At 43.0% G+C, this 13,393-nt stretch overlaps 1 protein-coding gene across 7 annotated transcripts in view; it reads right to left on the reverse strand.

Moving 5' to 3' along the window:
• The window catches only part of MAGI3 (membrane associated guanylate kinase, WW and PDZ domain containing 3), a 211,945-nt gene that overhangs the window by 13,762 nt on the left and 184,790 nt on the right, over window positions 1-13,393 (reverse strand). For all 7 annotated transcript variants that reach the window (XM_073319477.1, XM_073319471.1, XM_073319470.1 and 4 more), the window contains 4 exons: window positions 8,282-8,467; window positions 4,381-4,483; window positions 2,477-2,603; window positions 839-982 (listed from right to left, as the gene is read on the reverse strand). In XM_073319477.1, coding sequence (XP_073175578.1) covers window positions 839-982; window positions 2,477-2,603; window positions 4,381-4,483; window positions 8,282-8,467 — 560 coding nt within the window. The remainder of the gene's footprint in view (window positions 1-838; window positions 983-2,476; window positions 2,604-4,380; window positions 4,484-8,281; window positions 8,468-13,393) is intronic.

The following is a 13,393-nucleotide window of genomic DNA, read 5'->3' on the forward strand; positions in this document are numbered from 1 at the left end:
TGCCTCAGCTCCTGGCTCACAGCTCTTTTCTCAGGCCAGCTGTGGCCTGATTGGGGCATGGCCCCAGCTGTGGCTGCCTTCCCAATCAGCCTGTTCTTATCAGCTCTCAGCCCCAGCCCTCTGCAAGGGCTGGCTTTTAACCCTTTCAGGGCCAGAGCAGGGTCACTGCCCCGCTACAGTCTCCAACTGCGGCGACACTGCCTTCTCCCTTTGCACACATTTGGTTTGTTTAGGGGACAATATTTGAACAGCGGGATTCTTAGACATGACACACAAGAATTAACATTAGGATACATTGGTAGGGAAGGCACTTGGTTTGGAAACATTTTAAAATTCCATGCTGAACAACGAAAGCTCAGCTTAAAAACAAAGGTTGGGTGCTCTCACAAACCCACATTTACCTGGACTCTGGGAACCTTCCAACAGACTTGCATTTCATTGTGCTATTTTCAGTCTGGGTTTCCAAAAATTCTGTTTGGCACTTATTCTGGCCAACTACTGTCTATAGAGAAGAATTCATTGTCAGAAACATCTGTTACTATGTCTTTAGGGTAGATGGCGTCCAGCTTTCTTTGGGAGAGGCTATGTCTTTTGGAGAGAGAGCACGTTTCTTTCCCCCTGCATGCTGCTGGGATTTTTACTTCCTGAAACATTAAAACTACCAACACAGTTTGCTACATCTCCGCAATTACAACTCTTAGACTGGAGCAGTGTAAATAACCGTTTTGTGTGTGCAGTGAGACATTAACCACTTGCAGGGAAGCAGATTCTTTGACGGGGTAATGAACATCCTGAGGAGCCCAACCTGTTTGAATTCATCAGTGTCTCTGACACTCACGTGAATTCTTCCATCCTTGATGGCAGGCCCATCCTCAGCAAGTCGAAGGATGAATAAGCCCATGTTGTACTCCTTTCCTCCGCGAAGACTGAATCCAAAACCGCGAGGGCCTCGTTCCAGTTCTACTGGAGAACAGCCAAGACTCTGCATAAGAAATGAGATAAACAATTGTGGACTGAGGAATTTTAACTTTTGTTAGTTTCCTACATTTTCAGGAAAGGTATTTTATAAAACCAGAGAAATCCTTTCAGTTTCACACACTAAACAGTTTTTAATACACAGCTATGAAGGGATGGAATTGAATCTGATTCATTATAACATGCAATTGAATCTGATTCATCACAAACTCACATCATATGATTTGGTATGAGGTGGAGTTATACCAGGGGTGGGCAAACTTTTTGGCTCGAGGGCCACACTGGGGTGCGAAACTGTATGGAGGGCTGGGTAGGGAAGGCTGTGCCCCCCAAACAGCCTGGCCCCCACCCCCTATCTGTCCCCTCCCATTTCCCACCCGCTGACTGTCCCCCTAGAAACCCCCGACCCATCCAAACCCCCCTGCTCCTTGTCCCAAGACTACCCCCGCCCCAAACTGTCCCCCCCGGGATCCCACCCCCTATCCAACCCCCACTGCTCCCTGTCCCCTGACTGCCCCGATCTATCCACACCCCCAACCCCTGACAGGACCCCCAGGACCCCACTCCCCCTGTTCCCCAACCCCTGACCGCCCCATCCAACCATTCCCTGCTCCCTGTCCCCTGACTGCCCTCCGGGACCCCCTACCCAGCCCCCTCATGCGCTGTCACTGCCCCCTTACCATGCTGCTCAGAGCCCCACTGCCTGTGTGGCTGCGGAGGAATGGAAACAGCAGGGGAGGGGCCAGGGGCGAGCCTTCCAGGCCAGGAACTCAGGGGCCGGGCAGGACGGTCCTGCGGGCCGTAGTTTGCCCACCTCTGAGTTATACCCAGCCAAAATCTGCAGAGCAGTTTAATTCTAAGATTCTTAAATATGTATGAACTGTTTTTCCATATAGAATGTTCCCAAGATGTTACAGTAGTTCTGTTTCAAAGGTTTGTTGTTTCTTTTATAACTATAATGATCAGCAATATTAAACTAAACTAAGTTTATAACAACATTAAAATACTAACTATTAGCAAAACATCCTCCCTACTGTTTGACACATGCCTAGTCAGCACATTCCTAAAGAGTATCTCAACACCGTATCTCCTAAGGGAAAGGTTAATCTACACCAGGGGTCGGCAACCTTTCAGAAGTGGTGTGCCGAGTCTCCATTTATTCACTCTAATTTAAGGTTTCGCGCGCCAGGAATACATTTTAACATTTTTAGAAGGTCTCTTTCTACAAGTCTATAATATATAACTAAACTATTGTTGTATGTAAAGTAAATAAGGGTTTTAAAATGTTTAAGAAGCTTCATTTAAAATTAAATTAAAATGCAGAGCCCCCTGGACCGGTGGCCAGGACCTGGGCAGTGTAAATGCCACTGGAAATCAGCTCGAGTGCCATAGGTTACCTACTCCTGCCCTATACTATTAGCATACAAGGCAGTTGAATTTTAGGGCCTCAGTACCACCAGGATCTTGCAGAGACTCTTGGCTCCTCAGGATAGGTGTCTACCTGAGAATGACGGCTGCCTACAATGGAGAGAACACCGCCATCAGGCTGGGGCAAGTGCTTGTGCTCAGGCCAGGGAAGCCTGTAACTGTTGGAAAGTTCTCTTCCAGCTTCATCTTCTGTGACTCCCCTGCAAATTGATGGAAGGAAAGCTTAAGTTACTCAGGTCACATTTACATGGAAACTGAATTAATCTGCAATAGTTACTATTGGATGGACCAGCAAGAAACGTCAGTTGTACAACAATATGGTTTTCTTATGCAAAGCTTATACAATTAAAAAGGTATTTAATAGTTGTTTCTTCATCTGTTATTTATAACCTTAACCTACTGCAGCACATCAACAGACGATCATCAATCGTCAGTCTGTTGGTTGGCACCAAGGAGCTGCATCAGCTATTTAATTCCCGAGTTAGGGACATCTGACACTGGTGTCTTCTGTGAAACCAAGGATTATAAAGAGTACCAAAAAGAGCAGTTCAGTCTTACCCTCTGTTCTCATTTAGAGGGAACCCTTCTCTCTTCCCTCACAAGTGAGACAGTTTCAACAGTTTATAATGTTTAGTTTATCCTAAGAATGAAGTCTCCCCAATTCATACACAGACAGAACATGATCAGGTACTTCTGAGTAATGTAACAAACATGCAAAATCCAGGAAATGAATCACTTGAGGATTTAATCCCAGACTCTCTGCCATCATCAGAATGATTAAAAAATATCTGTGTGTACCATCCAGAAAAAGACCACAGAACTGCTATGAATGGCTTTAAACTGTGCAATGACAGCATCAAGAAAACTTGTAATTTTTAAATGTTTGTTTTAATTGAAGCAGGTAAGAAAAGATCATCCAAACAGCTACCTGCAGTAGTAGGGTACTGCTGAATTATTATGTAATAATGGTAATGCTAATATGGGAAAAATCGGTGAAAAATCCAGCCATGTCCATCTCTTCATTGTGCTATATAACTGATACTCTGTTTCACAGCCAATGTATCCCTGTAAACGTTTTCCCCATTGACAGCGTCTCCCAGGATCTTTTTTCAGAGTAACAGCCGTGTTAGTCTGTATTCGCAAAAAGAAAAGGAGTACTTGTGGCACCTTAGAGACTAACCAATTTATTTGAGCATAAGCTTTCGTGAGCTCCACTGAATCCATCTGATGAAGTGAGCTGTAGCTCACGAAAGCTCATGCTCAAATAAATTGGTTAGTCTCTAAGGTGCCACAAGTCCTCCTTTTCTTTTTCCCAGGATCTTATGAACCATTTATTGATTGGGGTTTTATTGGGTGATTTCCACTTATAAGTAATCACCCCTTGGTCTGAGAAAAGTGCTGAAGGGATGGAGCATCATCTCTGATCAGGGCTGGTCTTAGATATCTGCCTCCTGATTTATCAGGTCATTGAACAGCCTAGCCATACAAGAATGACATTTCTAATTTCTCCTCAACCCCTTCAGCAGATACCCTCTTCTGTAACACAACAGGGATAGTCTTCAGCTCTGAGTGAGCATAGTCTGTGTATCGATTACAGTTCCCCACAACACATGCTAAAGACAGCACACAGCATGAACACTAACAGTTACATGAGATTATAAGAGCCAGGCTGATAAAGGAATTACTGAGGCAACAATTCCTCACAATTTAAAGTCCTCATTAGGTACCCAGAACGGTGGAGTATTTGTGCCTTTTAGATGCGGTCAAGGGCAGTGCCCTGGATGATGCACTCATGCACCTAGATGAGGGCTTGCTGCAGGATATGGGGAACATGACCCACAGTTGGCTGCCCCTCCTTCCCTTCACTTCTGTGCATGGATTCACCCAAGGATGACTTAGGCTGGGGCTATCACACCAGCCAGGCTCAATCTTTGTTCATTTTTGGTTCCCATCTGTCTGAAAACAAAGGCATCATACCTGTCTGCTGTTGCAGAGTTGGCTTGTGTTGTTCCCATAGGTCTGTGCTGTGGGGCTGGACTTTGTTTGGCAGAGTTGGTTCCTGAAGGGGGGCCACGGTGTTCTAATAACGTCAAACAAAACAGAATTACAGCAGACCTCTAAAAATACACTGTGTGGTATGAGGGGAGTAAACAGCACAAGAGAGTTAATTGCTGTTCTGAGCATTTCTTACTCTTCTAGGTAAACAGCAGCTCTTGTTGTCAGGTGCCCAGAGTGAGAATGCAGGGTTTTTAATTTAAAATTTCAGGAGAAACAGAATTTCTGTTTCCCTTAGGATAAGCTACTGGGCAGATCTGTGCTGCATGACAGTCACATGCCAGGTTGATGCTGCGCTGAAGCGGAGATTTCTAGATTCAGTTCCATAAATCAGGGTATTTGGTGAAGTTCATCCTCCCCATGGAGGAACTTTCTGCTAACCTAAACTACTTTATTCTAGGAATGACAGCACATATTAAGATTTCGATTGTCTGTAACTTGGTAAAGGCAGGAGCAGTGTCAGAACTAGACAAATCCACAGGGCGGATCGTCCCTCCCCCCAAAAAAGTATTTGATAGTGATTTAACAAATCATCAGAAAGATCATCATGATGCCTCCCCCACCCCTACTCCAGCTCCACTGTGAACAGGTTTTGAGCCCAACCCAGCAGGGCTCTTGGAGGCACTACTGAGAGTCACATCTGCTAATCCATCATGGAGAAGATCTATCATAGGTAAACTCTCAGGGAAAGTTTACAAATGGTTCCTGAAACTGTATTAAAGGAGATATTTTAATCAGAACTGGAATATCGGAATGTTCTCCCTTTCTTCAAAGAGCCTTAACAGTCAATTTACCTATAATGACATTTTAACAAAATCCCTCTTAGCAGCCTTCACAAAGCGAACCTGTCTCTGACACAGAGAACACATTTACTGTATGTGTCTGATCAAATGACTTACAAAAACCTCACCATATTTTGAAATACCAAGTGACTGCCACTCAAAAAGCAGAGCAAACCATATTCCTCCAAAATGCACTCAGAAACCCGAAAGGGCAAGTTTTAGCCTGGAATGAACATTTATAGTTCAGTTGCAAACCCTGAAAATAAGGGTTTATAATGGAAAGTGTCACAGGCATTCCAGCTCACTGTTGCTAGGAGTGTGTTAGGTAAATGCATTTCAGGGTAATAACTGAAAAACACAAGTAATTATGCACATAGAAGTAAAGGAAAGCATATTACTGCTTCTCAGTACAGATTCTTAAATTAGATTGCAGCATTTCTCAGCTATACCAGACCCTGCAGAGTTCATCACAGGGCTGTCTGGCCTTATTGCTAGGACATGCCTTGAAGAGGTTTTCTTCCCTCCCAAGACAAACATCAACATTTATTCCTGGCATACGTTCAAAGGTTTAGTTAATAAGCACAGGTAAGAAAAAGGCCATCTGTCTGCATGAATTCTCAGCTCCTCCACTCATCCTGCTCTCCCATGTTTTTGGATAGTACATGACTAGGGGCTGTTATAAAATGTCTTCTGGAGCATGGAGCGGAATTCACTTATTCTAGAATTAGAGACACAATTGGGACAAAGGATGAAAAGTAAAGAATACACATTTGTGAAAGCTGGAGAGGAGTAGTGGAGGGATGAGAGTTGCATTGTAGCATTTTCACTGCCAATCTAAGAGGTCAGCACAGAAGATACATTGGGGAACAGCAAAGTCAGTCCGGGCTTGAGCACTATGGTGCTGAATAGCTTCCGGCTAAATGGGTATTTCTCTCTCCCCTCAGTGTTATTCACAATGCAACTAACTAGTGGCAGCAGTAGCCAGGCATCCAACCCTATAAAGCCCAACCTGCTTCCCAGAGTGTGTAACTGATTGAGAGGTCTGCATGATCTAATGTGTGCCCTGGCTTTCCCCAGGGTCTGACTGCTCTAAGGAGGATAGTACCTGCCGAGTATTTTGTGATCTGGAACTTGGTGCTTACTGCAGCTGTGCCATTAGCTGAACTACGTTCCCCAAACTTAAACCAGTGATTATTTTAGAAGCAGTAATTTACTCTTGTTTATGAGCAACATGGATTTCTGTAGTTCCTCCAAACATTACATAAATCTCCAAGCCACATGGCTTCTCCTGTTGGTCACTTTGGGCTGGTTTTATAATCGATTACTGACATTTTTTTCCCAATACTGATTCTCACTCAGGTCCATGTTTTATCTCTGAATTTTATCTGCAAATCCCATATGATTTAGGAATGGAGAAAAGCTAAGATCAGGGTTTCTACAGGGTGTGTGAAAAGGGGTGTTACATTCAGATATTAATGGCGGAGGCAATTTATCTCAGAGACGAGGTTGATTAAAAACTAGATAGAAATGGACTTAGCGGAACCTCAACTTAAACTCCAACTGCATTAAAGGCAGGGTGATTGCTTTGAGCTGTATCCCTGTGGCCTGAAATGAATTTGATCTGATAATCATGAAAGCGACACTGAAATATAATGGATTTTATAAATAAAAAGAGCCTCTCTGTTTCAAGCATTAATAAGCAGGTAAATTAAGTCTTTGATATTCTATATGAAAGGCCAAGATACCATGTTAAATATTTGCAATGAATGTGAAATGAGAAGGAATCATTTGTTGGCTTTATCCACATACTAGCTATAAGTATTTATTATTTAAGAGTGGAGAAACCCATCTTACTTGCAAAATAATTATAGCAACTTTAGTTTAACCTACAAGCAGCAATCCAGAAAAATGCAGTGGTAAGCAGGGCTGGAAAAAAGCTCTCTCTTCAAACGATTGGATTTTACACATTTATAGTGAACTATTTGTGTAGGGAACAATATAATATTAAGAGCAGAGTTGCATGGGAGCTTTCATTAGAAAATGCCATTTCTGAAGGTGGGACTTTGGCATCACAAATATTCATTTTGCTGCTTAGAGGATTTCATTGTTTTGTGCGCTGAATTTGCTAGCAACCTGAGAGGCTTTGCAGAAGAAACAGCGATCAGGATGCGAGTTTTCTCCAGATGTATCTTTAGAAGAACTAAGGGCCACAAAATGTTTCTATTGTGTCCTGGAAATGCAGCATCAGGCAAATCTGTGCATTTTCACAGAGCAAGAGGAAAACACTGAAAATGCCCAGCAGGGCAGGATGTCTAAGAACTGGATATTCGCTAGGCCTTAGGGTGCTTGACTTCTGTTTGGCAACAGGACCCCCGAGGCAGAGCTGACCCATGCTACTCGCAATGCCTTGTGGACGTGCATAGGCAATAGCACCGTAGGAACTTACCGATTAGTTCTGGGGCAGAGGCTCTCCTGACGGGAATTCCTGCTGCACAACGCTAGGATGCCAAGTAAGCTCAGAAAATTCAACTCTACTTTTCACTGACATCCCAGAGTGCAGTAATTTCTTCCCCCTTCTAAAACTTGAAGGATCAGATCTTTTTCACGCTAAGAAGTGCTAGAGCTGGATGGGGAATATTTCCTGTCAGGAGCAGTCTCTCTCTCCGATTTCTGTGGAGGGGTCTCCATACCACAGCACTGATTCTCATAATGCCTGAATCTTGTCTTTTCAATAAAACCATCTCTGCATGTGTCTCCCCTCCCCCACTCCTCTGCACTTGTGCCCAGCTTCCATCAAGCAAATGAAATGAGCTCCACAATCCGTCACTCACTAGGTAGATTATTTTCCTAAAACCTCCAACGTCTTTATACCACCTCCTTTTCAGCTTGTTAACTTAAGAAGATATAAAACCAGACTCTGGGGCTTTGTATCTATTTTATTACAGAAATACTTGGTGATCATGTGGCAGGACGCCGCACCCTGCAGGCTGTGCCACCATTAGTATCCGCACTGGGGAGAAATAAGCAGGCATTTTTCTTACCTTCCTCAGCAACGACAGTCAGGGTAACCATGTGGCCTGCATCTTTAATCAGCTGCACTATACTGTCATGGGAGAGCTCTATGATTGACTGCCCATTCACAGCTGAGATACGGTCTCCCACTTTCAGCTTCCCACACTGATCAGCTGGGCTCCCTTCAATAACACGCCCGATCTTGTGGGGAATCACTAGGGAACCAAGAAGAGGCATGTCAGCGTTTTCAGCATACACTGTACTTGTTAATAGGCAGCTGCTGTTCCTGTTCATTTATATGAAGCACTCCAAATGTAAACAATTGCTGTTACCTATCTCAAATAAATCAGAGTGGCTTTACCATGGAGTGCTTACAACTTGAGAGGAACTAGCTGTTTATTGTCACTCTGACCTGCACATTTGAATCTGGCTAACAATAGGCAGCAGGTGGGGTTGATATAGAGAATTCCACACACCCTGCAATACTGGCTGTCTGAGCCACGCAGGTTGAGTACTAAGAAGAAGTGGATCTTGTAGTGGTGTTTCATTTTGTTGGCAGCCAAGGTTCATTACCCTTAAATCAGAGCAAGCTAAAATCAAGAGCCTTAGCAAAAAAGGGCATCATATAATTTCACAGAGTTTTCTCTCCATTGCATACATGGAAGGAGGCACTATTGGAGCGAATGACAATAAATCAACCCTGCCACTTTGATGTGCAAGACAAATAGGGATGCATGTAAACAGAGAAACGGTCAGAGGAATGGGAAAAGACTACTTCCTCTGATTTGCTCTGTGTGGCTAAACCTATAACTAGATAAAATGGAGAGAAAATTGTAAAGCATCGTTGGTTCCACTTCCAAAGCGGTTACTTGGTGCACCAATCTGGCAGATTACAGGTAACACAACGTTACTTATGCATACTCTCCCTTAAACGAATCTTAAAGTTTGCCATTATGAAACACAGGTTATCAAGATAAATTTCCTACCATGCCTCCTTCAGTTTATAGCAGGTGTGAAATTATAGGCCATGTGGCTCTGCGATAACCTCCTGAAGGTGGCACCGCTGCCAGTAGCAACTTCCACCACTGCCTGGCTATCAATAGGCAACCAACAGTTAATGATTCCCCACTCATTGATTTGTCCGTCTGGTTTGTACAGGGTACAGTTTTTATACTAAAACAGAATAGGTCATAAGGGGTCGTGTACTGTTAAAATTTGAATTATAAGTTTTTCCATCTAAAACAAATTTTACTTGAGCCAATGAATTAAACAAAATAAATATATCAGCTTTGTGGCTTATTTGAGCTACGTCAGATGTGCTGAGCAGGATGTCAGTCTATACACAGGATATTTGGGCGTTACTGGAACGCGTTTTTTAGATTCTTCACAATGTGCGAGGTGCTGTGCAAACAGGAGAGAAGGTATGGTCCCTTATCATCTAAAAGGCACTCAGACATAAGGGAAGTAACAAAAGGTATTAGGCAACTGACCAGGTGTTTTAATATCAATGTGAAAAAAATTAGACAGAGAATTCCCCAAGTACTCAAACAAACATTGCCACGAAAGAGGGTATTTTAGAGGGATGTGAATGAGAAGGCAGTGGCCCTACAGAGCATCTCAAGAAAGGTAGTCCATCCATAAATACATGTATAATATATAATAAAATTAATATGGCTAATATAATGTTATAGCAAATAAAAAGTGGAAGTTAAATTGTGAAAGGAGTATGCATTTCTATGGAACACACTGTGTATACAGTGTGGAATACCACCCAGTTCTTATATAATGCCTTTGATTAGTAGAACCATAGGAGCTAGGCATCAAAGTGGCATGGATTAATAGGTTGCTGAAGCTGGTATCACTGGCAGAGTGGGGAAGAGGGCCACTATGAAAACAGAAAAGAGCAGATGAGTGGGAAAGGGCGAAACTTTACAGGCTCCTAAAGGTGACTATGGGAACCCTTCCAGCCCACTGGTACCAAGGAGCATTTGTCCTGTTCAGACGCCGCTGGAGTCTTGGCCTGACTGATCCTCCTCTTAGCCATGGGGTCAGTCTCGTTAGATATGACCAATGCGCCTCTTTCAGGAACTACACGTGGGACCAGGCAGTGGCACGGTATGGAGTTCCAGTCTGGGACACATGGGGATAGGCGTGTTCCATTTCCAATTCCCAGGTATCTCTCTGCTGTCGTATCGAGTGTGCAAAGTCAAAGGTCTGCAAACAGCTTTATGCTGCACACTGTCCTAAGAAACTTCCATCTCCACGGTCATTTTCCCTTCATTACAGCTTGCCAGACAGTTTTATACATAAAACAAGCCAACTATGACAGATCCACTGGAACAAAACAAACCCCACACAGCATGCAAAGCCAGCAGGGTGAAGGAAAAATATTAACCAGGCAAAGCCACTAAGAGCCTTCCCCTGGCACATGAGAGCTATTATTATGCCTAAACGAAAACCTTTAAAGGAAGCAGATCACATCTGCACAGAATGAATAAAATCTTATGCATCAGGATTCTCTGAGGCACTTTGTTCTGCCATATGCAAGAGGTTGGTTTCTTTCTTGCTTGCTTGCTTGCTTAGAAGTACTGAAGCATCCTTTGGAGGGAGGAATAGATACAAGGAGTTTGATGCAGCAATGGTAAATATAGGCGCACAGATTGCTTTTTGATCCTGTGATACAAGTACAAATACCTTGCAATACTAGGGAAGAAAAATAAAACATTCAGACTGCATTTACTTTACAATGTGGCTCATGACAGTGGTGCTGGGTGTAGTCAGACAGAATGCAAAGGTGAGCCAGAGAAGTAAAGGTTCTGGACAAAGGTTTTTCCTACTTCTGCATTTCTGGGCTTCATAGAATATCAGGGTTGGAAGGGACCTCAGGAGGTCATCTAGTCCAAACCCCCTGCTCAAAGCAGGACCAATCCCCAACTAAATCATCCCAGCCAGGGCTTTATCAAGCCTGACCTTAAAAATATCTAAGGAAGGAGATTCCACCACCTCCCTAGGTAACGCATTCCAGTGTTTCACCACCCTCCTGGTGAAAAAGTTTTTCCTAATATCAACCTAAACCTTCCCCACTGCAACTTGAGACCATTACTCCTCGTTCTGTCATCAGCTACCACTGAGAACAGTCTAGATCCATCCTCTTTGGAACCCCCCTTCAGGTAGTTGAAAGCAGCTATCAAATCCCCCCTCATTCTTCTCTTCCGCAGACTAAACAATCCCAGTTCCCTCAGCCTCTCCTCATAAGTCATGTGTTCCAGTCCCCTAATAATTTTTGTTGCCCTCCACTGGACTCTTTCCAATTTTTCCACATCAAGATGGATCTGCATCCATAACCCCTGGTGTTTTCCATATAGTAAGTTTTAACCAGCTCTCCAGATTAGCTTATCCAGGCTGCTCTCCTCACTCCACTCTTCTTAATACATTCCTTTAGGGGCCAGAGCAATGGGACTGGGAAAGAGAAGGGGAAGCGAAAAGTAAGGGAGAGGGAGAGTATTTTTAAGGGGCTCATTCATATTAGTCACTTTCCCCAGGCCGGACCAAGCAATGGGCTGGGTATAGGAGGGGGCAGAACTAAAAAGCCTCCAACGGGCAGAGGAAAGTTCCACTGGTAGCAAAATATGAGCATCCTTTTCTCAGAAATACAATACTTTTCTTCAGGCTTCTTTTTGGCAGAGATCAGCCAGTATCTCTACTTCCCAGCAGCTCCCACAGGCTCTGACAACTAGCAAGATCTGGAGTGATGCTAATGGAAAATTGTAGGTTGGTGGTGGTTGATCTGTAAGTCAATACAGCAAATTGCACTCAACAGCTCACGTGAGGCCAATGCACCAGTAGGGAGCAAACAGAAACCTCAGCTCATTGTGCTGCCTTAGCTCCGATACATTGGTGCCAGAGGAACTTCACGTTAAATCAAAGCCCATCTGTCAGCGTGCTGCCTTCCCACGCAACCAGAGCTGCCTTTGATTTACCTGGATCCCTGAAGGTGTAGCAAAGATGGCTCCCCTCTGTATGGATCCTTAAAGTCTCTCACGATGGCTCTTGGACCAGTGCTCACATTTCTACCTTAGACTGTCACCAAAGATCTTCACTGGTTCCAGCCATCCCTTTCACGGATGCTCTCCCCGTCATAACTGAAATTTCACCTGAAATCCCTTATGTGCACCCAAAGCCCAGTGGAGGGAGAAGGTCTCTGTCTTCTTCCTAACGTCTATTATTTCTCCCAAGCATGCTTCATTGAAAGGGAACGGATGGTGAATGGAGAGAGAGGGGTGCAGAATTATGTACTTAACATTATCATTTGGCATTTCAAACTATGACCGCAAATCTCCAAACACTTTCTGAAAGTCATCAGAAATCTGACCTTAATTTACCATTCAGGCTTGTAATTAATGAGCTAGCAAACACTTGTTACTTGCTATAAAGGAGCAGACATTGATGCCTCTCAATTTTTACCTCCATTTAAAGATTTAATTGTATTGTCTTTAATTTCTTCTCCCACTTTTAAGGCCTACATTTTTAATATAATTTATGTAAGAGTTATCTGAGAAGAGGAAAGCATCACAGGATTGTAGAGTTACAACTAACTGATGAATTATCTTGTGTAAAATATCCCAGTGGGTTCATTTTAAGTCATTAATAAATGATCTGGAAAAGGGGGTAAGCAGGAAGGTGGTCAAATTTGCAGATGATATAAAATTATTCAAGATAGTTAAGTCCAAAGCAGACTGTGAAGAGTTACAAAGGGATATCATTAAACTGAGTGACTGGGCAACAAAATGGCAGATGAAATTCAGTTTTGATAAGTGCGAAGTAAGGTTGTCAATTAATCGCAGTTAGCTCATGCGATTAACTAAAAACAATTAATTGCAATTAAAAATTTAATCTTGATTAATCACAGTTTTAATCACACTGTTAAACAAAATACCCATTGAAATTTACTAAATATTTTAGATGTTTTTCTACATTTTCAAATATATTGATTTTAATTACAACACAGAATACAAAGTGTACAGTGTTCACTTCATGTTACTTTTGATTACAAATATTTGCACTGTAAAAATGACAAAGAAATAGTATCTTTCAATTCACCTCATACAAGTACTGTAGTGCAATCTCCTTATCGTGAAAAT

This window comes from Lepidochelys kempii, chromosome 21 (genome assembly GCF_965140265.1).
Source record: "Lepidochelys kempii isolate rLepKem1 chromosome 21, rLepKem1.hap2, whole genome shotgun sequence".
Classification (NCBI taxonomy): Eukaryota; Metazoa; Chordata; order Testudines; family Cheloniidae; genus Lepidochelys; species Lepidochelys kempii.